Source organism: Lampris incognitus, chromosome 15, assembly GCF_029633865.1.
Source record: "Lampris incognitus isolate fLamInc1 chromosome 15, fLamInc1.hap2, whole genome shotgun sequence".
Classification (NCBI taxonomy): Eukaryota; Metazoa; Chordata; class Actinopteri; order Lampriformes; family Lampridae; genus Lampris; species Lampris incognitus.
In genome coordinates this window covers 24,709,198-24,736,498 of record NC_079225.1, presented here as the reverse complement: position 1 = coordinate 24,736,498, position 27,301 = coordinate 24,709,198, and the positions used below count along the sequence as shown (strand labels likewise).

The following is a 27,301-nucleotide window of genomic DNA, read 5'->3' as shown; positions in this document are numbered from 1 at the left end:
TTTTTTTATGGTGGGTTGTATTTAGCTGGGGCCTTATTTTTTCAAACACTAGTTGCTATTGTGAAGTTGCTAGTTACTAAAGGAAAGATACTATTAGAATAGTGACAAGTGCTTTTTAAGATAGTTACTAGTAAATAAAATAAAAAGAACTAGTGTTTATTGATTTTTTACTAGTAGAGGAGAAACACGACTAGTCACGGTGAAAACGTGCTTATTCTAATAGCGCTAGTATCTCAATTTTAGCAACTTGTGGCTTTACAATAGCAACTAGTGACAGAATCATGACTAGTGTTAAAAAAATACTGTATCTAGTGTTTAAATTTTATTGACTACTGCCTTACAATGAAACGGTTTGCCATACAGTATGTACATATGGAAGAGTGACAAGCAGGACCTTATATGTGTATATGTTATACAATTAAAAGAAGATATAAACAAACTCAGCTTTATTTGTTAACAATCATGTTGTCTGTGAATGTTCTCATTCATCCAGGTCATGGTTATCCAAAGGAGTTGAATCAAGTGCAACTGGACTTGGTATGCCAAGTCCGATACCAAGTCCAGTTGCACTTGATTCAACTCCTTTGGATAACAATCATGTTTTATTAAATAAGTTTGGACCCAAGCATTTTATGTTTTGGTGTTTCCCTGATGAGCAGCCATACTAGTTGAAGCCCATGATAGAAGCACATTCAGACCAGTTCATTATCAGTCAGGTTCTGTTACTCAGCCACCTCAGAAAAGGTGACTCGGTAGTTTCAGAACTGCAGATGATTCAAGTTTCCCACAGTGTGTGAAACCTTGCGTTTTGCTGCTATCCTTTCCCTTCAGCCTGTGTACCACCTGTTCTTTTTATCCATCACTCTGTTTCATGGCCCAATGTATAATTCTCCCTCTTTCCCTGTCCTCTCTTTGACTTCTCCTATTTTACCACTTTCCTTATATCACCATTTTTCCTGCTCCTTCACTCTTTCTCAAGCTCTCTTTTCCAACCTTTGCCACCACTCATAACTCTCATACAAACACACACACACTTTTCTCGCTCCTTTCTCTCATCGCCCTTTTGCCTCCCTTCACTCTTTTACTCTGCACCTGCCTGCAGGTCATGTAGATGCAGGGAAGAGCACATTGATGGGTCACCTGCTGTTTCTGCTGGGAAACGTCAACAAGCGCACCATGCACAAGTATGAGCAAGAGTCCAAGAAGGCTGGCAAGGCCTCATTCGCCTATGCCTGGGTCCTGGATGAGACAGGCGAGGAGAGGGATAGGTATGCATACTATGGAGGCATGGTACCACACGCACACACCCACACAGGAAAACACAAGGGCACACTATATGTACACATATTGTATGTTTGTGTGTGTTGTGTGCTGTACATACAAATTTACAAATTCAGGACAGGCGGCCCTTTGGATGTACACACATACACAGAAACACTGATATATTCAAATGCATTCTTGTATATATTTAAAAAAACATACACTAACGAACTTGGAGGCATTATTGTATTGACTTGTGTGAAAACACACCTCAGTAGATACGTTGTTTTGAAAATCCGGTCACAGTGTTTGTATTTGATGTTATTTTATTTCAGGGGTGTCACAATGGATGTGGGCATGACCAAGTTTGAGACAACCTCCAAGGTGGTGACCCTGATGGATGCACCGGGACACAAAGACTTTATCCCCAACATGATCACTGGAGCTGCACAGGTATGTCTCTCACAGAACCTAAAAATCCCTCTAAACCTACAACAAGCAGTTTTCACCCATTTACCAGAATGGAGCTGAGAGTTTGCAAGTTTTCATTCCAGCCAAATACTATAGCGGAATTCATTGACTAATTATTCCCCCATTGGTTGAAGGTGTGCTGGTTTGCAAAATCAGCAGGTGATGCTTTCGGCTTGAATTAATGGTGCTACATATAATTCCTTGCGATCATTCATGTGGATAAAACCACAAATTACAGTAGACAAGACAAACAGATTCAAATAGAAAGGTAGCCAATATACTGCACCTTTGCTGACATCTGCCATTTTTGAACACCCTTAGTAGATGTCTTTTACTGTGATCCCTGCATTGTGTGCTGAGGACTGAGTATGGGCAAGGCCTTTTGGGGGGGGGGCTCACTGGCCTTCAAACAACAACAAAAACACACCGCTGGCCCGACTCCTGTGTTTTTAAAATCAGAAATATGGGGAGGGCTTGAGCCCTGTATCATTTACATTGTTTCCATCACCATAACTCAGCACTTTCTTTCTACCTCATGACACAGCCTTTATGTACCACACCTCTTGACTTGGGGGGGGGGGGGTCTTGTGGTTTTGGGTGTAGGGTGTGCAAAGGTGTTTCTTACAAGCGTGGGTGTGTTTGTCTGTCGTGTTTTGGGGCACAGATGTCATTTCTCTTTTCCCCAAATGACTGTCCTCCTTCATTTAGCCCTTATTGTCTCTTCATGTAGTGTCTGAGAAGTATTTGTCAGTTTGGGAAAACACTCCACATTGCATGCCTGGTGCTCTAGAGCAGTGGTTCTCAACCTTTTTGGGGTCCTGGACCCCCTGCGTATTTTTGATCTACCCTGAGGACCCCTCCACCTGATCTTGGGGCAGGGGGGTTGCAATTTGATAGAAACTGCATTTTAAATTGCATTATAGCATTTATTCACTCTTTGGGGCAAAAATAAGAGCTTTCAGTTGTAACTTAGATATAGTTAACAAAACAGAATTCTTATGCAGTAACTTTCAGATATATGTAACAAAACAGAATATGTATTCAGTAACTTTCAGATATATGTAACAACAGAATTTTTATGCAGTAACTTTTAACAATGCAAACGGGAGCGAGATCTCTTATTAAAATACAATAAATTACACTTGTGAAACAGATGTAATTAGAGAAAAAAGTCCTGTTACCCTTTATAGTTTAGGTAGATAAAGGTCTCAGTCACATTTGAGTAAAATAATCCTATTTCTATCTATGTCATAGGATCTTTTTTTTAAAGATATTTTATTTTCACGGACCCCTTGCAATTACACCACTGACCACTAGGGGTCCGCGGACCCCCGGTTGAGAAACACTGCTCTAGAGCATGTGTCGCCCCTGGTATTCCTCCCTGGAGAAAAGCTGTAAATAGCTATACGTTAAAGTGCATGCCCACTGACAAAGTGAACCTGACCTCACAAGAAAAAAAAAACACCCGAACTGATCGTTACGTTAACTATGAGATAGTGTTTTGAATGCACTAATTGGAATATATTTAGTGCAGCTTGCGACTCCCTCGATGAACTCACTGACACAGTGACATCATATATCAAGTTCTGCGACGAAATGTGCATCCCTACCAAAAACCGTGGCATTGTACAGCAATAAAAAACCCTTGTGCTCCAAAGAATTACACCTCCTGCACAAAGAAAAGAACTGGGCATACAAAAACGGAAACAGGGATCAGTACAGAGCAGCCAAGTATAAATTGCATGCTGCAATAAGAAAAACAAAGTCCAGCTACGGAACAAAACTCGAACAACAATTCTCTTCCAGTAACTCCAGAGCAATATGGAAAAAACTCAAGGAAATTACATATTACAAAAAACGTCCCTGCTCCCCTCCAGATAATGACCATAACCTCCCAAATAAGTTAAATAAGTTTTATGTAAGGTTTGAAAAACCTATTGCACCAGCCATCCCCCCTACTCCTACTCCAGTGCCACACCCTTCTGCATCCAGAAGGATGAGGTGAGAGCAACATTCAAAAAGCTGAACATTAGGAAAGTAGCAGGGCCAGATGGCATCAGTCCTGCTTTGTTGAGCCACTGTGCAGCACAATTGGCCCCAATATTTTCCACCATATTTAACACCTCTCTAAGTCAATGTACAGTCCCACAGTGCTTCAAACTCTCTACCATCATTCCTGTGCCAAAGTCCTCAAAGATCACCTGCCTCAATAACTTCAGACCAGTTGCCCTAACATCTGTGGCCATGAAAGCATTTGAGTGCATCATTTTGTCACACTTGAAATCTTGCACCTCCCCAATGACGGACCCATATCAATTTGCCTATCAAGCCAACCGGTCTGTTGAGGATGCAGTTAGCATAGCCCTGCACCATGCCCTGCAACACCTGGAATCACCAAACACATGAGTCCTGTTCATAGACTTTCCTTCCGCCTTCAACTCCATCAACCCACTCAAACTCTTTACCATACTTTTGGATATGAACATTGACCCAGCCATATGCCACTGGATTCGGAGCTTCCTGTGGAACAGGCCACAGAGGGTGAAGGTTAATAACCTAACCTCACACCCTCTTACCCTCAGTACAGGTGCTCGTCAGGGCTGTGTTCTCTCCCCCATGCTCTTCTCACTTTAGACCACCCACTTTACATCCATGGATAGCTCTGTGAAAATAATAAAATACGCAGACGACATAACCATTGTAGGTCTCATCTCCAACAATGATGAAACCCAGTACCGCACTGAAGTATACCAAACTGTCACTTGGTGCACAAACAACAATCTTCTGCTTAATACAGCCAAAACCCAAGAAGTCATTATTGACTTCCGATGCATGCTGAATTCTAAAACACCCATACAAATGAACGAAGAGCCCATCACCACCACGACTCTTTTAAATTCCTTGGAACATGCATCAGCAATAACCTGAAATTGAAAATTAACACTGAATGCATCATTGCAAAAGCTCAACAATGACTTTACTTTCTTAGGCAGCTTAAAAAATACTGGATCAAACATCAACTGCTCGTTCTGTTTTACTCAGCGATTGTCGAGTCCATCACAACATCTTCTATTACAGTATGGTACAGACAGTCAAACACGGAAAAAACTGCAGCGGATTGTCAATGAGGCATCCAAAATCATAGGCTACCCACTCCCCTCAGTTGAATCTCTACATGCTAACTGGCCTGCAAAGCGAGCAAAGATCATCTCCGACCCCTCACATCCTGCTCATCACCTCTTCCCGCTCCTTCCCTCACGGAGGTGCTACAGGTCACTGTCAACTAAGACTAAACGCTTCGCAAACAGTTTTTTTCCCCTAGCCATAAGGACTCTGAATTCCTTGCTATAGTCCCCTCCTCACACACCATTGGCATAAATACCACCATTCACCTGTTATGCCTGATGTGTTTATTTCTGTTATTGTGTAACTGTATTGTTCGTGATAATATGTGGAGTGTCTGTTGTTGTCCATGTATGTATTGTGCTGCAGAGTGTAAAGTGTACCAAAAACAAATTCCACTGGCCTTGGTTGTGTGGCTAATAAAACTATCTCTCTCTCTCTCTCTCTCTCTCTCTCTCTCTCTCTCTCTCTCTCTCTCTCTCTCTCTCTCTCTCTGTCTCTCTCTCTCTCTCTCTCTCTCTCTCTCTGTCTCTCTCTCTCTCTCTGTCTCTCTCTGTCTGTCTGTCTGTCTGTCTGTCTGTCTGTCTGTCTGTCTGTCTGTCTGTCTGTCAGTCAGTCAGTCAGTCAGTCAGTCAGTCTGTCTGATCTCACAAGAAAAAAAACCACCCGAACTGATTGTTACTGTCTATGTCTGTCTGATCTCACAAGAAAAAATCCACCCAAACGTTAACTTTGAGATAGTGTCACACATGCACAGCAATAGTTTTGCGGATACAATGACATCCATAAGTATTTCTAAAGCGACACCTCTTGCTTTCACTTTAAAAATTACAGACTGTCTTACGAAGGTGCAGACCAGGGGTGGCTAACCATGTGCCATGGAGAGCCACGTGTATGCAGGTTTTCATTCCAGCCAGACTCCACACCAGGTGATTTCACTGATTAGCAACCCTTCAGCCAAAGAGGGAGAATGTCTCAGTGAAATCACCTGGTGTGGAGTCGGGGTGGAATGAAAACCTGGCTCTCCATGGCACATGGTTAGCCACCGCTGGTGTAGACTGTCTTTTAAAGGTCTGTACAGCCATGAAAATGCGCATGTAAAATGGCAGGATTGTGGGAAGCAATACAAAATACTTAAAAGTTCTTGACTCATTCTTAAGCTGCTGAGTTGATTTGTTTTAAAAATGTCTGTCACAGCTTTTTCATGGTGTATTTTGCAAATATGTGAATTGCAACTGCATAATCTTTATACGTGTCCTCCGGCTAATGTTGACAGCCAACCTTGTATTCAACATGTACGGCGTGGTGCAAAACCTCAAGCGCTAACCAATACAACTCTCTTTCTTAGTTGAGTATGTGTGTGTGTGTGAGAAAATATTGTTTGTGTCTGCCTCCCTATATGGATCTCCTTCTCTGTCTGTCCTTCTCTCCAGGCCGACGTGGCAGTGCTTGTGGTGGATGCCAGTCGAGGGGAGTTTGAAGCAGGCTTCGAGGCAGGTGGTCAGACCAGGGAGCATGGGTTGCTGGTCCGCTCCCTGGGCGTCACTCAGCTAGCTGTGGCCGTCAACAAAATGGACCAGGTCAGACCAGCTGTGCCGACCAGGGCCACTGTAATGCCACAAAGTGTGGGATGCTTTTCTTTCTTTCAAAGTTCTTTTTATTGAGTTTCACGATTTACATAAATATACAAAAAGAACACCATTCCCACCCCACAGCAAACATTCACTACCCCCTGCTGTCACTCAATAATGTTAAACTTGCTTCTCTTTATAGAGGAATGTCCAACATTGTATGCAAGTATATTAAATATTAAGAGTGTACACTTTGAAAGACCATAGTAATACAAGGCACTTAATAATGCGAAGTGACATTTGGAAATAACAAGCGTCTATGAGAGGTCAAGCAGAAGCAGCACGTCCAGGCCCGGAATGTCAAAAATCATATCCATGTGTTTGTCAGGGGTCAAAACATGATAATTTCATTATTGGGGCCAGAGCAGCGAGTGGTGCGAAGGCCCTATTGTATTTGCAGGGATTATTCTTCTTCTTAATTCAAACGCATTTGTGCGGTGCTAGCGGTGCTTGAAAACTCATGAAACTTTGCACATGTATCAGAAGTGGCAAACATTGATATCTGATATGGGTGCGTTATTATGAATCCCACGGCAATTCTAGGCAAGACACGCCCCGCATAGCATTCAAGCGCTAGGATTGGCCAGGCGTCCCCCCATTCACCGCCTACCGCACGGTAAGCAACCGCAGTTACTGCACTAACCTTAGCTACTTTTCTAATTTATTGATTGATTGCTGCCTCACCAATGATGACATTTAACACTTCTCATTGTAATATATTGCAACATATGTTTTCAAAGTACATTTGTAGTTAGTTGTTGTTATACAAATTAGATGGTTTTTATCATGATCTCCATAGTGAAAAGTAACGTTACCTTAGCTAGCACTAGCAAGCAAACTAATGTTAGGTTAGCTAGCTAGCTCTCATTAACCTAACGTGAGTGACCGGATTTGTTTTTTAGTGGAACACTCGCGTGCACATGGACGCCTGGCCAATCCTAGCGCTTGAATGCTATGCGGGGCATGTCTTGCCTAGAAGTGCCTTGGGATTCATAATAGCGATATGGGACTTGGGCTTGGGTGTAGCAAATTGCCTCCATAGTGCCCCATAGCAATTTTCAAAGTCAAGCCCCCACCTTTGAAATTGACGTGGCCGTACAAAATTTGGTAGGCAAATGTAACATTTTCAGACATTAGAGCCATATCCTAAGTCCAACAGGAAGTCAGCAATTCTGAATTTACTGTGCAATTTTTGCGCAGTTTCTGCCATTTCCCGGTGTTGTACTTAAACGAACTCCCCCTAGAGAATTAACCAGTGACTTCAAATTTGGTCTCTGACATCTGAAGACCTTTGTGATGCTAAATTGTGAAGCTTTTGAGTTTTGGTGGAGCGCCCTTGACATGGCGTGCCAGTCAATTTGCTTGTTTTGCCATGAAACAGGAAGTTGTTGTACATTGTTCAATCTGCCTCAAATTTCTCATGCTTGAAAAGAGTTCAGGCACACCTACTTGTCAATATTGAATCATCGTTATAGCGCCTACTACTGGCAACAGTAAGCTGCAGGTGCTGAACTTTTTCGATCTCTGCCTAGCAGGTTAACCACATCCAGGTCGGGGAAATCTTGAATTTTTGTGAAACACTTGCCATGGCGATGCGAGACATTTACATGTTTCGCCATGAAAGAGGAAGCTATTGTAACTTGAATTTATATTGTCCGTTCTTGCGCAAATGTCACATGGTTGATAAGAGTCCAGACCTGAGGACAGCTACATGCCCATATTGAGTCATATTCATGATCATAGCGCCACCTACTGACAACAGGAAGTCAGCCTTAAGTAACAAAACATCATCTGATTTACATGAAATTTACATGGTGTAGTCTACACGATATACAGCAACTGACGTATAATTAGTGGACGTTCTGTAGCGCCACATAATGGACATAGGAAATGATATTTACTTCATGCAACATTCAATATTCATGAAAATGCGTGTGGATATCAGGCAACCTCCACTGAATATATTGCTGCATTAATGACACGTATGTAGCGCCATCTACTGGCAACAGGAAGTCAGTCTTATGTGACAAACATCATTTGATTTGCATGACATTTACATAGTGTGGTCTACACATGATATACAGTCACATGACATATAATTAGTGGCTGTTCTCTAGTGCCACATAGTGGACACAGGAAGTTATATGTAACTCCTTCGTGCAACGTCCAATATTCTTGAAAATGCATATGCATGTCAGGCGACCTCCACTAAATGTATTGCTGCATTAATAACACACTTGTGTAGCACTGCCTAATGGCAACGGGAAGTCAAGGCTCATGTTACAAACGTCTATGATTTACATGAAATATAAAGTGTGTGCTCTGCATTTGATATGTAGCAATATAATGTACACTCACCGGCCACTTTATTAGGCACACCTGTCCAACTGCTCGTTAACGCAAATTTCTAATCAGCCAATCACATGGCAGCAACTCAATGCATTTAGGCATGTAGACATGGTCAAGACGATCTGCTGCAGTTCAAACCGAGCATCAGAATGGGGAAGAAAGGTGATTTAAGTGACTTTGAACGTGGCATGGTTGTTGGTGCCAGACGGGCTGGTCTGAGTATTTCAGAAACTGCTGATCTACTGGGATTTTCACGCACAACCATCTCTAGGGTTTACAGAGAATGGTCCGAAAAAGAGAAAATATCCAGTGAGCGGCAGTTCTGTGGGCGAAAATGCCTTGTTGATGCCAGAGGTCAGAGGAGAATGGCCAGACTGGTTCGAGCTGACAGAAAGGCAACAGTAACTCAAATAACCACTCATTACAACCGAGGTATGCAGAAGAGCATCTCTGAACGCACAACACGTCGAACCTTGAGGCAGATGGGCTACAGCAGCAGAAGACCACACCGGGTGCCACTCCTGTCAGCTAAGAACAGGAAACTGAGGCTAAAATTCACACAGGCTCACCAAAATTGGACAATAGAAGATTGGAAAAACGTTGCCTGGTCTGACGAGTCTCGATTTCTGCTGCGACATTCGGATGGTAGGGTCAGAATTTGGCGTCAACAACATGAAAGCATGGATCCATCCTGCCTTGTATCAACGGTTCAGGCTGGTGGTGGTGGTGTAATGGTGTGGGGGATATTTTCTTGGCACACTTTGGGCCCCTTAGTACCAATTGAGCATCGTGTCAACGCCACAGCCTACCTGAGTATTGTTGCTGACCATGTCCATCCCTTTATGACCACAGTGTTCCCATCTTCTGATGGCTACTTCCAGCAGGAAGCATGTCATAAAGCTCGAATCATCTCAGACTGGTTTCTTGAACATGACAATGAGTTCACTGTACTCAAATGGCCTCCACAGTCACCAGATTTCAATCCAAAGAGAACCTTTGGGATGTGGTGGACCGGGAGATTCGCATCATGGATGTGCAGCCGACAAATCTGCAGCAACTGCGTGATGCTATCATGTCAATATGGACCAAACTCTCTGAGGAATGTTTCCAGTACCTTGTTGAATCTATGCCACGAAGGATTAAGGCAGTTCTGAAGGCAAAAGGGGGTCCAACCCGGTACTAGCAAGGTGTACCTAATAAAGTGGCCAGTGAGTGTATATTACATGGTGCATGTTTTCCAGCACCACACAGTGGACACAGGAAGTGATACTTGCCTCCTACATGCAATGTTTAATAGTCATGAAATTGTATATATTTAAACACACACACACACAGACACTTTTTGTTCATGGTCAAATTCGATTTGCATCTGCTATTTTGAATAACATAAAGTTTGGTTTTATGAACAAGGAGGGTCTTGTTACCTTTTTTCTAACCTAGATCTATATGGGGCAATTTTGGCCTGTAACACTACAGATGTCACTATGGTTTTTAATATAAAGTTCTAAAAAATCCACAAGCAATTCATTTTAGAAAGTATTCTTTTTTTAAACAATGTCTATTGAGTTTTCATTGTATATATGTCAGTATCATTATGCAACAAATTACACTGCAAATTTTAACTTTCACAAACAAACAAAACATGCCCCCCATTCCCCCAACACTCACTTGTTCTCTCTTAACATCTCCCTTGTATTTAGAGCCAAAATGAATATCAACCATATGACAAAATCAATCATACAATTCAGTGGTACCTCTAACAAAATAAAGATATACATAGACAAAAAAAAAAGAATTACATCATTGCAACAAAATTTCAAAACATGCCCCCATCCCCTTCTGGAGTCTACCCCTTTACCTTTGTACCCTACATTCTTTAAGTACCCTGTCCTAGGTTTTCCTGCTGTAAGAGCTCCCCTATATCTCATTTTTTTATAAACTCAATGAATGGTTTCCAGATTCCTTCATAAACACCCAATTTATTTTTCAAGGTATATGTTATTCTCTCTATTGACATACAGTGCTCCATATTCTTAATCCAAGTACCAATTGTAGGTGCTACAGTGTTCTTCCAGTTTAAAACTATCAGTACTTTTGCCTGCAGTATAGCAAAATCAATAAATTTATATTCTTTAATTCTCAAGGTGAGATCTGTTGGATACACGTGTAACAATATCATCTTGGAGTCTAGTGAGATATTTACAGACAAAATAATCATGATTGTATTGATCACCTCCCTCCAGAATTTCTTAATTTTGTCACACTCCCAAATACAATGCAAAAATGTTCCTTCAGCCTCATTGCATTTAAAACATGTCAGGTATATTGCTGTTATATTTATTCAATTTGACAGGGGTTAGATAAGTCCGCATCAACCAGTTATATTGAAGTAGCTTTAAATGTATATAGTGTATTCTGTACATTCTTTAAATCTATGTAGTGTATTTAAGTGTATTCTAATATTGGCTATTATAGTCAGATAACAATTACTTGGCTTGAATATAGGAAATATGAGGGAGTTTAAACCTTTTTTTAACTAAAAACAAATGGTATGTTGTTAGATAAATAAACCAGCCTCCACTAATGTTACCGTGGCTGTCACGCTCTCTGGCGCATGTGAGGTGCGAGGGCCCGTTAATTGCCACTTGCAGCTTTAATTTATTCTTGTACTCGTGTGGAGGGTTCTTCAAAGAATGTCAAAAATGATCTCCACACTTTAACAAAATTCTTTTCAGAACCCGTAGTGTATTTCTGATTTTTTTTTTCAAGCTTCAGGTTAGACAGCACATCCCTTATCCTGCAGGTAACTGCATCCCCTTAGGAATAATTCCAAACAGTGACATAATAAGAGGGTTTGGATCAATTTTAACTGTTGAGACTGTTGAGAGGCCTTTGAAAATAGCCTTCAAATGCCCCTCTAAGTTGGAACAGAGCCAGAACATCTGGATCAGTGTTGCGTCCACAAACTTATCACATATAAGGTTAATTTGTGGGTATATCTTAGCTATTTTAGATTTGGAATGATGCACCTGATGTACCACTTTAAATTGAATCAGAGAGTGTCAAGCACACATAGAGGAGGAGTGAACTTCCAAAATCTTAGCCCAAATTCCCTTATCGATTGTTGTTTGAAGGCCTTGTTCTCATGCGGTTCTAATTCTAGACAGGGACAGGCAGTCTAATTTAGAGATTAGCCCAAATATAAATGAAATTGCACCCTTTTCTATAGGATTAGAGGACATGATGATGGCACAGTACTTTGGCCAATATTTTATAATCAGTGTTTAACAGAGAAATGGGTCGGTAGGATCTGCAGTCTAAGGGATCTTCGTTTTTTGTTTTTTTTTGCCAGTAATGCTATACACACCTGGTTTAGGGTGGTTGGGAGGGATCCTGACTTCAGTGAATGTGAGTACATGGCTGCCAAAATGGGGGTTAGCTGTGTAGAAAATGTCACAGAATTCACTTGGCTGACCATTCGCACCTGGCGATTTTTGAGTTTGTGTGGGGTGCTTTTCTGTTACTATAGACACCCATAAATTCTCTCAGATGGGAATGAGTTGGAAAGTATAGCACTAATAATTTAATTCTTCACATGCCGTTGATTTTATTAAACAATTTCACGAGGCGAATCTATTGCAATGTTATTCCCGAGAAGTGCTTTTAATTTTTTTCATTCTTTTTTTTTTCTTTCAATTATTTAACTTTGAAATTAGTCTATTTTTCTTTTCTTTTTTGTTTTGTTGGATTTTTCCCCAGATGGCACGGTGGTGCAGTGGTTAGTGCGGTCGCCTCACAGCAAAAATGTCCTGGGTTCGAGCCCTGGGGTAGTCCAACCTTGGTGGGTCATCCTGGGTTGTCCTCTTTGTGGAGTTTGCATGGTGTCCCTGTGTCTGTGTGGGTTTCCTACAGGGGCTCTGGTTTCCTCCCACAGTCCAAAGACATGTAAGTCAGGTGAATCGGCCATACTAAATTGTCCCTAGGTAGGTGTGTGTGTGTGTGTGTTAGAGAGAGAGAGAGAGAGAGAGAGAGAGAGAGATGGCCTAGTGGCCTGTCCAGAGTGTCTCTCCGCTTGCCGCCCAATGACTGCTGGAATAGGCTGCAGCATCCCCACGACCCTGAGAGCAGGATAAGCAGTTCAGATAATGGATGGGTGGATTTTTTCCCCCTTTTTCTCCCCACTTTTATCCAGCCAATTACCCCACTCTTCCAAGCCGTCCCGGTTGCTACTGATCTAGGGAGGGCTGCAGACTACCACATGCTTCCTGCGATACATATGGAGTCGCCAGCTGCCCCCCCCCCCAATTTTCCCCCTTTTTCTCCCCAGTTGTATCTGGGCAGTTACCCTGCTCTTTTTGAGCCGTCCCGGTCGCTGCGCCACCCCCTCTCTGCCGATCTGAGGGGCGCCCCGACCAACCAGAGGAGGCGCTAGTGCAGCGACCAGGACAAATACCCACATTCGACTTCCCACCCGCAGACACGGCCAATTGTGTCTGTAGGGAAGCCCAACCAAGCTGGAGGTAACACGGGGTTTCGAACCGGCTATCCCGTGTTGGTAGGCAACGGAATAGACTGCTATGCTACCCGGGCGCCCTGCCAGCTGCTTCTTTTCACCTGACTGTGAGAAGTTTCACCAGGGGGACGTAGCATGTGGGAGGATCACGCTGTTCCCCCCAGTTCCCCCTCCCCCCTGAACAGGCGCCCCGACTGACCAGAGAAGATGCTAGTGCAGCGACTAGGACACATACCCACATCTGGCTCCCCACCCACAGACACGGCCAAATTGTGTCTGTAGGTACACTCATCCAAGCTGGAGGTAATGTGGGGATTCGAACTAGCGAGCCCCGTGTTGGTATGCAATGGAATAGACCGCTACACTACCCGGACGCCCCCGTCTGTTTTTCTTTTAAACAAATTTTAACGCTACAAATTTTCAACACAGTAAACAAACAAAAAAAGTAAAAACACAGGACTAAGTGCAAATTGAGCTGCTAGCCAATATAGAGAGCAAGGTAGGAAATGGAGGTGCTTAATAAAGATGCCATCTGAAACGTTAGCAATCCACTTTAAAAGCCAACTGTGGATCTCTGGTTGTAGAGCTAAGCAAACTGACAATTATCCATGCAGGGAAGTGCGCCTTGTGATAATCATGAACATTGTTCCCTGCTGACTGATTTACATCAGCCTGAGCCCGCTGCTGTAAAACTAACGTTAAACAAGATAAACTGTCCTCGTTGGGGAACATGGCAATTACCTTTGTATGTAGACGGTTGTTCAGCTGCCCTACAAAACAAAAGTTAAAGTGTCAGGTAACTGAGCTCAAATCTGTGTTTTGGGATACCCATACCCCAGGAAAACATATTAGTAACCACCCAGCCAATTCTGTATGATTAAAAATGTTGCAAAGTATATAAAACAAAGCTTCAAAAATGAGTAAAAATCTGCAGCGTCCACTGGTTTCAGACTCTGGGGGTGTGGCACCGAAAGGAAGACGGCAACATCACCAAGGAAGCCGGCCAAAAAATCAAGAAAGGAAAACGGGAAAAATACCCAAAAACGGTCTAACTCCACAAATCAGTTCTATACATGGTTCAACACGTTTTAACATGTCAACAGCAATACATCGCCCACATTTATAAAGTATTTTGAAGCAAATCTGTCAATTTGGTTACCCTGCTCTTTAAAGGATTTGAAACCAACACGTTTGAACTCTACCATGCTTGTTTTCAGAGGTTATTAGGATTATTTGATTTTAATTTTTCCAGATGATGCTGTGAGGAAAAGAAGCCTGGTGGTTCTTTATATGTGCATGTACATGTGCTTGTGTGTTTTGTCTTTTTTGGTTTTCCCCCACAGTTCCTGCCACATAGCTGAATTATTCTCTTTCCAGGGTGACGCTGGAAAGAAAGTTCCCTGTGCTTGTATGTTTACCAGTGTGTGTGTGTGTGTGTGTGTGTGTGTGTGTGTGTGTGTGTGTGTGTGTGTGTGTGTGTGTGTGCGTGTGTGTGTGTGTGTGTGTGAAACAGGTGAACTGGCAACAAGAGCGGTTCAAGGAAATTCTTTCCAAACTTGGTCATTTCCTGAAACAGGCAGGTTTCAAGGTAAGTTTACAGTTGATCCCAAGTCTGACTTGGCTTGTGATGAAGTTATTACTCAGTTTTCTTGTGTATTTCATTAGCATATTAAACTTCAATTGGCGACACGGTGGTGCAATGGTTAGTGCCGTCGCCTCACAGCAAGAAGGTTCTGGGTTCGAACCCCGGTGTTGTCCAACCTTGGGGGTCGTCTTGGGTCGTTCTCTGTGTGGAGTTTGCATGTTCTCCCCGTGTCAGCATGGGTTTCCTCCAGGTGATCCGGTTTCCTCCCACAGTCCAAAGACATGTATTGTCCCTAGGTGTGTGTGTGTGTGTGTGTGTGTGTGTGTGTGTGTGTGTGTGTGTGTTGGCCCTGTGATGGACTGGCGGCCTGTCCAGGGTGTCTCCCCACCTGCCGCCCAATGACTGCTGGGATAGGCTCCAGCATCCCACCACCCTACTTAGGATAAGCGATTTGGATAATGGATGGATGGATTAAACTTCAAATCACTTGGTCAATAATCTTAGAGGAAGTATTCACCTCTGATTATTACCTACTGAGATGTGTTAGAACCAGTGTTTCTTTTTCATTCTTTCAGGACTCTGACGTGTTTTACATCCCCACCAGCGGCCTGTCCGGAGAGAACCTCACCACCAGGAGTTCTGTCCCAGAGCTCACTGCCTGGTACTCTGGACCCTGCCTGCTCGAGCAGATTGGTAATGCAAACTAGCATGGCTCAACATGCCATGAACAATGTGTCATGAGAAAATGACACTCATACATGCCATGTAAGGGTCATGGGTCATCATTTCCATCATGGGTCACCTTCAAATGTGTAAATGGAATTCATTGAGAATAGAAATGGCAATCCATATGGAAATGAAAAATCTTGTTTATATTACAAGTGGAAAAAAACCTAGCACCAGGATAACATAATTTGCTTAAAGTGCAATTTCCCCTTATTTGATCGTCCTTTTTCAGTGAATATCAGTATTAAAAGTTATTATTTCACAAATTTCAAGATCACATCACGGCCTGTCCAGGGTGTCTCCCCACCTGCCTCCCAATGACTGCTGGGATAGGCTCCAGCATCCTGCGACCCTAAGTAGGATAAGCGGATGGATGGGTGTATGTATATAAATATATATATATATATATATATATATATATATATATATATACACTACCGTTCAAAAGTTTGGGATCACCCAAACAATTTTGTGTTTTCCATGAAAAGTCACACTTATTCACCACCATATGTTGTGAAATGAATAGAAAATAGAGTCAAGACATTGACAAGGTTAGAAATAATGATTTGTATTTGAAATAAGATTTTTTTTACATCAAACTTTGCTTTCGTCAAAGAATCCTCCATTTGCAGCAATTACAGCATTGCAGACCTTTGGCATTCTAGCTGTTAATTTGTTGAGGTAATCTGGAGAAATTGCACCCCACGCTTCCAGAAGCAGCTCCCACAAGTTGGATTGGTTGGATGGGCACTTCTTGCGTACCATACGGTCAAGCTGCTCCCACAACAGCTCAATGGGGTTCAGATCTGGTGACTGCGCTGGCCACTCCATTACCGATAGAATACCAGCTGCCTGCTTCTGCTCTAAATAGTTCTTGCACAATTTGGAGGTGTGTTTAGGGTCATTGTCCTGTTGTAGGATGAAATTGGCTCCAATCAAGCGCTGTCCACTGGGTATGGCATGGCGTTGCAAAATGGAGTGATAGCCTTCCTTATTCAGAATCCCTTTTACCCTGTACAAATCTCCCACCTTACCAGCACCAAAGCAACCCCAGACCATCACATTACCTCCACCATGCTTAACAGATGGCGTCAGGCATTCTTCCAGCATCTTTTCATTTGTTCTGCGTCTCACAAACGTTCTTCTTTGTGATCCAAACACCTCAAACTTGGATTCATCCGTCCACAACACTTTTTTCCAGTCTTCCTCTGTCCAATGTCTGTGTTCTTTTGCCCATCTTAATCTTTTTCTTTTATTGGTCAGTCTCAGATATGGCTTTTTCTTTGCCACTCTGCCCTGAAGCCCAGAATCCCGCAGCCGCCTCTTCACTGTAGATGTTGACACTGGTGTTTTGCGGGTACTATTTAATGAAGATGCCAGTTGGGGACCTGTGAGGCGTCTGTTTCTCAAACTAGAGACTCTAATGTACTTATCTTCTTGCTCAGTTGTGCAACGCGGCCTCCCACTTCTTTTTCTACTCTGGTTAGAGCCTGTTTGTGCTGTCCTCTGAAGGGAGTAGTACACACCGGTGTAGGAAATCTTCAATTTCTTAGCAATTTCTCGCATGGAATAGCCTTCATTTCTAAGAACAAGAATAGACTGTCGAGTTTCAGATGAAAGTTCTCTTTTTCTGGCCATTTTGAGCGTTTAATTGACCCCACATATGTGATGCTCCAGAAACTCAATCTGCTCAAAGGAAGGTCAGTTTTGTAGCTTCTGTAACGAGCTAAACTGTTTTCAGATGTGTGAACATGATTGCACAAGGGTTTTCTAATCATCAATTAGCCTTCTGAGCCAATGAGCAAACACATTGTACCATTAGAACACTGGAGTGATAGTTGCTTGAAATGGGCCTCTATACACCTATGTAGATATTGCACCAAAAACCAGACATTTGCAGCTAGAATAGTCATTTACCACATTAGCAATGTATAGAGTGTATTTCTTTAAAGTTAAGACTAGTTTAAAGTTATCTTCATTGAAAAGTACAGTGCTTTTCCTTCAAAAATATGGACATTTCAATGTGATCCCAAACTTTTGAACGGTAGTGTATATATATATATATATATAGATGTAGGAAAAAAACTTTTAATGCATATCAGTACAAGCTTGTTTTGTGTGTTGCATACCCATCAGCTGCTAATGTGGTTCAACAAAGAAAAACACACAGTATACGTTGCCCCACGTCACGCCCCTAATTTTGGTGGACAGCAACCAATGAGAGAGGAAAACATTTGAACTATTACAACCAATGGGTTGTAATACCTGCCAATGGCATTGGCAGCTGATCAGTGCATGACGCAAGAAACAAGCTTGTACTGCTATGTATTAGGGTTTTTTTCCTGCATCTACATTGATATATATATATAGCTATATAGCTCTACAGATGTGATGTTTGCTTTGTGAGTGTTGATGGAGAAGTATAGAGAAGGTCAGAAGGAGTTATATTGTGTCTTCATGGATTTTAGAAAAAGCATATGACAGCGTGCCAAGAGAGGAGGTGTGGTATTGTATGAGGAAGTTGGGAGTGGCAGAGAAGTATGTAAAAGTAGTGCAGGCTATGTATGAGGGCAGTGTGGCAGTGGTGAGTTGTGCAGTAAGAATGCAGATTAGTTCAAGGTGGAGTTGGGATTACATCAAGGATCGGCTCTGTGCCCTCTCTTGTTTGCAATGGCTATAGACAGGTTAACAGACGAGATCAGGCAGGAGTCTCCGTGGACTATGATGATTGTGGATGACATTGTGATCTGTAGGGAGCAGGATGAGTAGAGCCTGGCTAGGTGGAGGTATGCCCTGGAGAGAAGAGGAATGAAAGTCAGTAGGAGCAAGACGGAATACATATGCGTGAAGGAGAGGGAGGACAGCAGAATGGTGAGGATGCAAGGAGTAGAGGTGGCAAAGGTGGATGAGTTTAAATACTTGGGGTCAACTGTTCAAAGTAACAGGGAGTGCAGAAGGGGCGGTACGGTGGCCCAGTGGTTAGCGCTGTCACCTCACACCAAGAAGGTCCTGGGTTCGAACACTGGGGTTGTCCAACCTTGGGGGTCATCCTCTGTGTGGAGTTTGCATGTTCTCCCCATATCTAAGGTGGGTTTTGTCTGGATGCTCCGGTTTCCCCCACCATCAAAACGACAAGCATTTTAGGGTGAATACTCCTGTCTGTGCCCCTGACCGAGGCAATGGAAAGAAGAACTGGACTTGGTCCCCGGGTGCTGCACGGTGGCTGCCCACTACTCCTAGCTACACAGCTAGGATGGATTAAATGCAGAGAAAGAATTTCCCCATGGGGGATTAATAAAGTAGTAAAAAAGAGGAAGAGAGGTGAAGAAGAGAGTGCAGGCAGGGTGGAGTGGGTGGAGAAGAGTGTCAGGAGTGATTTGCGACAGAAGAGTACCAGCAGGAGTTAAAGGGAAGGTTTACAAGATGGTTGTGAGACCAGCTATGTTATATATTTTGGAGACGTGGCACTGATGAAAAGACAGGAGGTGGAGCTGGGGGTGGCAGAGTTGAAGATGCTAAGATCTTCATTGGGAGTGACGAAGAAGGACAGGATTAGGAACGAGTATATTAGAGGGACAGATGCTGGGTATATTGGGAGAAGGATGCTGAAGATGGAGCTGCCAGGGAAGAGGGGGAAAAAAGAAGGCCAATGAGGTTGTTTATGGATGTGGTGAGGGAGGACATACAGAAGAACATTACTATGTGTGTGTGTGTGTGTATATAACTATATATTAAAGATTTTTCTGTTTGTAGAAAAAAGATTTGACTCAATACTAGACTAAGTAATTTAATGAAGTGGATATTTTTGCACCGTGCGCCAACAAACCATTAAAATAAATGTGCTTCATCTTGCCCAAGTTTGTTTGTTTTATATGTGTTTTCTGTTTTTTTTCCTGAAAACAACGTTCCTGTCAGTAAAAAAAAAAAGCTGATGCAAGGAGATGGCCTCCAGCCTGTGATAAAGCCACAGAATTACTTTCGGTTACAGGGAAAGTGGGTGAATCACTGAATATCAAAACTAAGAATCACATGAGTTTCTTGTTCTCACGGTTTTCTTGCTCTTCTGTCCACATTGTTTTCCCCCTTCTGAAGATGCCTTCAAATCCCCACAGCGGTCCACTGACAAGGCCTTTAGGCTGTGCGTTTCAGACGTATTCAAAGGTGATACACCCAAACAAGCACACACTCAAACCACCGATTTTTTTTTCTGCTTATTTCCCATGTACTTGGTTATTTTTTATGACAGAGATCAAAAACAGTGTGTTCTCTCTTTGCAGACCAGGGCTCGGGCTTCTGCGTGACAGGGAAGATCGAAGCGGGATATGTCCAGACAGGAGACAGGATTCTTGCTATGCCTCCCAATGAGACCTGTAGTGTAAAAGGTATATGCTGACATGCTTACATTTTGACAAACGTGAGTGACTGTACGTGCATCTTAATGTGTCTGTGTTCTCATCAGCATGTTTACACCTGTGGACATGGTTGAATAGGTTGTACCCGAGTCTGCAGGCATCTTGCTAATGATACAGTATTGCCCTCTTGTGGCAAGCGGGTGGCTTACACACTGTCTGTGTCTTATCATGTAGGTATCACCTTACATGATGAGCCTCTGGACTGGGCTGCTGCAGGAGACCACGTTAGCCTCACTGTCACTGGCATGGACATCATTAAGATCAAGTAAACAATTTACCAGTTGGTGGCTTATCTGCAATAGCGATATCAATTCCCTTTCCCACAACATGACTACCTGGCTGTGTTAAATGCAGAGATCTGTTGCCCATACTGCAGTTTGCATAATGTGTGATTTATTTATTTTTTTTGTATTATGTACGACTGATGTAATGTTTATTGAATTTTATGCTCCTTGCATCCCTCCAGTGTGGGCTGTGTGTTTTGTGATCCAAAGGAGCCTATTCGAGTCTGCACTCGCTTCAGAGCCAGAGTCCTCATCTTTAATATCGAGGTCCCTGTCACACAAGGCTTCCCTGTAAGCACTCAAACGCTCACCAAAGAAAAAAAATCATATTGCTGAGACTTTTCTCTCATCGTACCTGTTTGTTGCTGTCTGGTTACGTTTTTTCTTCATCTTTTTGTGCAACTTATTGAGAGAGTATTGTATCCGTATGTTTGTGTGTGTGTGTGAGTGAGACAATGTATGTATGTATGTATGTATGTATATGCGTGTGTGTGTGTGTGTGTGTGTGTACGCGCACGCTCTGTGTAGGTACTGTTGCATTACCAGACAGTTAGTGAGCCAGCCACCATAAGGAAGCTTGTCAGTGTTCTACACAAGAGCAGTGGTGAGGTCCTCAAGAAGAAACCAAAGTGAGTGGCATTGCAGAGCATTTGCAGTGTTGTACTGAGTACTTTCACACCAGGCTCTTCTTGAATGCTGCAGCTCAATGTATTATTGACGCTTTCTGCTGATAATAATTTAGTGCTGCACCCATGTTTTGGGTTGCAAGATTTTTGATAGAACTACATTACCTCATAAAAGTTGACTCACAGTGTTTTTCAGGTTCTCCTACACTGCTCAGATCCTTTTTTCCCTTCTTTTTTCGAAGCAGAATAGGCTCTTAGGGGACTGCAATTTGACCCACCACACAATTTTCCCTTTAAGATGGCCCAAGTCGCACAGAAATACAGAAAACATTTTGCATTTTTCATGCTGAATCTGTAGAAAAAAGAAGAAGTGGAAAATAGATCCAGGAGATATCTCAGTTTGAATCTCAGTTAAGATGGTGATTCATTGTGTGACCTGCCTGTTTAAGGTGTTTGGGGAAGGGTATGAACGCCATTGTGGAGATCCAGACCCAGAGGCCAGTTTCGTTGGAGCTATACAAGGACTATAAGGAACTGGGCCGCTTCATGCTGCGATATGTAGGCTCCACCATCGCTGCTGGGGTGGTCACAGAGGTAAAATCAAACCAAACTCAAAGTAGCTTAAAACAGAAATGTCAATGCATGCTGCAGTCATTAGGCCAAAGCAACTTTCAGATCATGTGCTGTAGCAAACGGCTGAGATGCTAGTCAATGTCTCACTACATTATAAAAAATATAAGTTTCAGCGTCTGGGTAGTGTAGCGATCTGTTACGTTGCCTACCAACACGGGGATTGCCGGTTCGAACCCCCGTGTTACCTCTGGCTTGGTCGGGCGTCCCTACAGACACAATTGGCCGTGTCTGCGGGTGGGAAGCCAGATGTGGGTATGTGTCCTGGTTGCTGCACTAGCGCCTCCTCTGCTCGATCGGGGCGCCTGTTCAAGGGAGAGGGGGAACTGGGGGGAATAGCGTGATCCTCCCACGCGCTACATCCCCCTGGTGAAAATCCTCACTGCCAGGTGAAAACAAGCGGTTGGCAACTCCACATGCATCAGAGGAGGCATGTGGTAGTCTGCAGCCCTCCCCGGATCAGCAGAGGGGGTGGAGCAGCGACCGGGATGGCTCAGAAGAGAGGGGTAATTGGCCGGATACAATTGGGGAGGGAAAAAAAAGTGGAGAAAAAAAAAGTTTCATCATCAGTCATTCTCTGTTTCACTTTTTTTAGCCTGGTATAAACACTGAAGAATGACCTGAGGGCTAAACAGGTGCAATATTCTCCATGAAAAAACAAAACCTTTATTTAGCTGAGACGTCAAAAGGCTCCCCATCAGAGTTTATCTGACAAAGACTTTTGTAACCATGGATCACTTTTCTTATGGAGAAGGTCCTATAACTGCTCATATGGTCTCACAATCCTTTTAGAGGAGCCCCTCTGCTGCCTGTGTTTGAACAGTCACCTTATTTCAGTCATTAAGAATGACACAGCTGATATCTCTGCATTTCCTACATCCACAGATCAAAGAATGACAACAGTTTCCAACCAGACCGAACCAGTCTTGACCGGATTAGGCAACTGCATGCAGCTGCAAGCCAAGTGCAATTTTCGAAGAGACGCGTCAGTCATGAGCTCAAACCTTCACATCCATCCATCTCTCCATCCAGCTGCTTCACCTAACAGCTCTGACAAACACGAAGTACAACAACCAGCGTTGTTGATGACATTGTAGCAAGATGTGCCGCTATGCGATCACATGTCACAGCAGCATCTGTACTGATGTCATAGTGAAGCATCGCACAACGCGTCCCCCCTCTAGTAAACAGAGCCCACCACTCCTACAACACCAACCTCAAATTGCCTGTTCCCTCCCCCGACGAGGAGAAATCCTGTTTCTCTGATTTCTGAAGTTCGATCAAGCTAAATATTGTAATTGGCTCTCAGGCTAAACTACAGACCTGAATTGTATTTGTTGAAATAATGTGCTTCACTATAGTCAGGTTGGAGAGGCTATCGTCAGTCCTTTACCATGGATTGAATATGAACTAGTTCACAAAAGTGGTTGTGAAGGTGTGTCAGTGTCAGCCAGCCATGAGGTTTAGTCTTGCTGTACTGTATGCATAGCATATAAATGATAATAATAATAATACATTTTATTTGTGGGCGCCTTTCAGAGCACTCAAGGATACCTTACAGAACAGTTAAAAAAAAAAAAACAAGCAGCGCTGTATCAGACAGTATAAAATCAAAACAAAGCAGGGTAGACAATAAAAAGTTAATACAACATTTAAGTATAAAATCATCACCTGCACATTATCATATATCTCATTATGAATCAAAGCTTCCAATAGTCTCTTTCATCTGGAGCTAAACAGTCTAGGGTTCAACAATTTCCAGATGTTTTGTAGTAGCAGGACAGGTGTCGAGGACAGAATACCCAACATATATTTTGTGCCATAAAAATCGAAAATCTTCGATTGTTAAGACTCACACTCAGTCTTTCAACTGGAACCTAGACCCAAAAGTCCTCATGTAGATAAGAATGGAAAAAAATGCTTCATTTAACAGGTATTAAATTAAATTAATTAATTCAATAGGTAGAGGACTGTCCTGTCCTCTACCTCCAGCACCTTGCAGGAGTCAAAAGTCAGATTAAACTCCTCTCCAAAATGACCATGCTGACAAGAGGGCTCAAGATCACTCTCTTTACTGAAGTCAGATGGAGTAAGGTAAAACTGGGAAATAAACATACAATACATACAATGAAATGATAAACAATTTGACTGGCAGGAAAGAAAATAACTTGTGCAAAATACACAAGTATTGTCATTACAGTTGAAACATATTTTTAAAATGACTTGAAGGATATATGCCATTCGTGATACTGAAATATGTCTCTTTATTTGGGAATTATAGAAGAGATGGATAAACTGTTACAACTTTAGTAATAAATTCTATCCAGTTAAATATGTTATCCATTCAGGTAGAAATCAGACTTGTTAACCGAAATGCAAGTCAGCTCTTTCTTTACAAAACGGCCATGCTAAATAAACATTGAGTTCACATACACCCCGAATACTCCTCGTTAACAGAAATAAACTTTGCGATTTACATTACATACCAACGATGCCTTCAAAGACCGGCTTAAAGTTGAAGAAATTGTAAAACATGGAGAAGAGCAGTATGTTTTTTTTTCCGTTGAGAAACAATAGCGGACGTCTACTGATGATGTCATTAAACAATTAGATTAATTAAAATATTAAACATTAAACATAAGAATGAAATAGGCTTTTTTCAAAGATATTTTTAAGCACAAGTCAAAGTCAAATTGTTTAATCTCAGTTTACCACAATCGGTTTAGCTTGTATCGCTCAAGAATTTTTGCTTTTCAAATGTTGAAGCCAATTGAACAAACTCCACCAAGGTTGTTCGCTCAAACCGAGGACAGATACACCGCGTGGTAAGACTTTTTGAAAATAAAAGGGAAGCTTGAGTGGCCATATGGAAAACGTGACCCAAGTTCTCCATCTGTCCAACCTCATTTGTCTTATCAAAGGTACATGCTTCAGTTACTTTTCCCAGGGAGGTTTCAGTCTAGAAGGGGCTGATGTATAGATGATCTGTGGACAAGGTTGGTGTCTGGGATGGGGGGTCATTCTCTTCATGGGTGGAATCAGACAAGCTGGTGGTGATGATGTGAATAAAGTGGTGTTGACTTGCACATGACATTGAATTTCCTTGAGTTTAATTTTTCTTTAAACAGTCTCTTTACACAGTGTCAAACGCACTCATGTCCGAAAGTTCATGAAAACCCTTGGCGACAATTTTCAAGGCTCGTGCGGGAGATCTTGCAATGGTTTGATGTGGATTTCCTGTTCATTCAGCAGAGCCGTTCTCCCCGCTCTGAAAGGTTTTCCTCATCACCATTTGGCAGGTCATTGATTAACTTGAGGCGAAATGTTCACTTCAGTGACTTTTCACTTAATAAGAGAGTTAGGCTTGTATCGACGAGATCTCTGTACCTGGGTTGGTGTAACAGGTGTATCTCATGTGTTTGTCTAGAAAGTTCATAGTCTCCTCTCAGTCAGTTTCCCATCAGTTGTATGAAGAGAGGATGACTTGAGATTTTACAGACTGTCAAACCAGTAGACTGTCTTCAGATGTATTATGACTTAAACCCTTATTGACTTGGGACACTAATGTGTCTTACATTTGGTAAAATGGCTTTTTTTATTTTTATTAAATAGTGTGTATAGGGAGAGAAAGCAGGAGATGGTCAGTTAGATAAGGTTCTCTGTTCTTCTGTTGGTCCCCAAAAAAAAAAAAACAGACTCCCATAATATTCTGTTGAATTTTCTAAACTTACAAAGATGTGGAAGCCCTAAGGTGCACCGGGGGTGTAGCCAGAGGGAAAGTTGGCACATGGGAGGTGGTCAACGGTGACATGGCTGATGATGATCGGCAGGGATGAGATCACCAGGTCACCCTGCGCCACTGTGGAAGGCCAACACTGTCCAGAGAGGAGGTGTCAGCTGCCCAATGGGGGTAAGAAGAAGGGAGACAAAAGGGGGAAAAAAAGGAGAAGGTAAAATCACTTGGACTGTATAAGATGGAGTATTACCAACACAGGTCCTGGGTTCGAACCCGTATAGTCGAACCTTGGGGGTTGTCCCAGGTCGTCGTCTGTGTGGAGTTTGCATCTTCTCTCCGTGTCTGCATGGGTTTCCTCTCACAGTCCAAACACATGTAGGTCAGGTGAATCAGCCTTACTAAATTGTCCCTAGGTGTGAATGTGTCGGCCCTGTGATGGACTGGCGGCCTGTCCAGGGTGTCTCCCCACCTGCCACCCAATGACTGCTGGGATAGGCTCCAGCATCCCCGCGACCCCGATTGGGATAAGCGGCTTGGATAATGGATGGATTACCAACACTGAATGAGGCAGTGTTTGTGTGTATAGATGATGGTATGATTATTATTAATATAAACCTGGATGACTCATCTTAGAAACCCCATTGGGATGCTATAGAACTTCAACATGGTGGTCATAGTCCTATAGGGCTTCTAGGAATGAATGACGTTTTGAAGACATTCCACTAACTGAGCCAACGATGGTAATGATTCGTAGTAATACTGAGGATGACTATTCTGACACTGCTGCCGATGAAGAGCAGGAGGATGATGACGGTGGTGATGCCAGTGGTGATGCCACATAGACCCCAACGCAAAATCCGCCATTTTATCTGCAATTGGTCAGTCGCTGCACTGAACAGTCTTATGAACTTTTAGCTGCTCCTGCACACATAGAGGTACTTTGACATGCTGACCTACCAAAATGGAGAATTATACTAGTTTAAGTTAAATAACCACACCTGTTGGCGTTAATGTCCCCAGAATATACTATGTCCACCCTACATCAGCACTCTTAACAGCTGGCTGAACAGCATCAGTGTACGCCGTCTCTCTGTCAGCAAGGTTAACAGGTTGGGTCTGAACTGTTTGTTTCTGAATGACATTCATTAGTTCTGGATTGAGGTGGGCAATGGGTGCAGGAGGTGCCATGGTGGGAGGTGGTCTTTTAATCATCTCCTTGACAGATGACAGCTCCTCGTGGAGCTAACAGGGTGACAAGGAAACAGGAGGTTAACTCACACCCATACATGGATGAGGAAAACTGGATTTGAGTTGGGGATGTATTTTAGGGATGCACAATAGTGAAATTTTTGCTGATGTCTGGTAACCAATAACTTCTATGGTCAATTAAGGCTGACACCAGTACTGGTATTTTGCATTTCATAGCAACACCACCATATGACTTAGTTTCCAGCAGTGGAGTTTACTTATTATTATATTGCAGCTGTGATGCTTGGTACAGATGCAGATGTCTAAAACCACTGCTTTATTTGTATCTGTCCTGATTTATTGCTAAACACCACTGTTTCCAAGTTTCTGCATTCACTGACGGAGATGAAAACAAATTACTTCACAACATAGATGGAGAAAACTTGTAACATTGATTTTGGCCTAACATTTTCCTTCTTTTTTTTAAACTTCCAAATATAAGATAATATTGATTTTGTTTTATATCTTATATTAATGAATCAATCAAGTTGCATTTTATATTGCACTTCTCTAGCTGCAACAGCCACTCAAAGCACTTTACAATTAATTAATTCATACGCACACATTTGATATAAAATATAAGATAATATTGAAAATATATTCAAATATAAGTTTTTGTTCTACAGCAGGCTGATCCTTGAAAGCTTCCTTGTAAAAACGTGGCTTCAAGTGATTTTTCCTTTTTTTTTTTAGTTAGTATCATAAGA

General features: G+C 42.5%; 1 protein-coding gene across 2 annotated transcripts in view; it reads left to right on the top strand.

Annotated features, from left to right (window-relative positions):
• The window catches only part of hbs1l (HBS1-like translational GTPase), a 46,442-nt gene extending 21,741 nt beyond the window's left edge, over positions 1-24,701 (top strand). Inside the window, exons 7-18 of one of the 2 annotated variants that reach the window (XM_056294559.1) lie at positions 1,103-1,268; positions 1,596-1,713; positions 6,288-6,434; positions 14,861-14,935; positions 15,508-15,625; positions 19,751-19,819; positions 19,936-20,040; positions 20,245-20,335; positions 20,537-20,645; positions 20,883-20,983; positions 21,430-21,574; positions 22,496-24,701. In XM_056294559.1, coding sequence (XP_056150534.1) covers positions 1,103-1,268; positions 1,596-1,713; positions 6,288-6,434; positions 14,861-14,935; positions 15,508-15,625; positions 19,751-19,819; positions 19,936-20,040; positions 20,245-20,335; positions 20,537-20,645; positions 20,883-20,983; positions 21,430-21,574; positions 22,496-22,507 — 1,256 coding nt within the window. In that variant the 3' untranslated portion in view covers positions 22,508-24,701. Of the gene's footprint in view, positions 1-1,102; positions 1,269-1,595; positions 1,714-6,287; positions 6,435-14,860; positions 14,936-15,507; positions 15,626-19,750; positions 19,820-19,935; positions 20,041-20,244; positions 20,336-20,536; positions 20,646-20,882; positions 20,984-21,429; positions 21,575-22,495 lie in introns of those variants that run through there. The other variant, XR_008811418.1, reaches the window with a different exon arrangement.
• Positions 24,702-27,301: the final 2,600 nt, after the last annotated feature.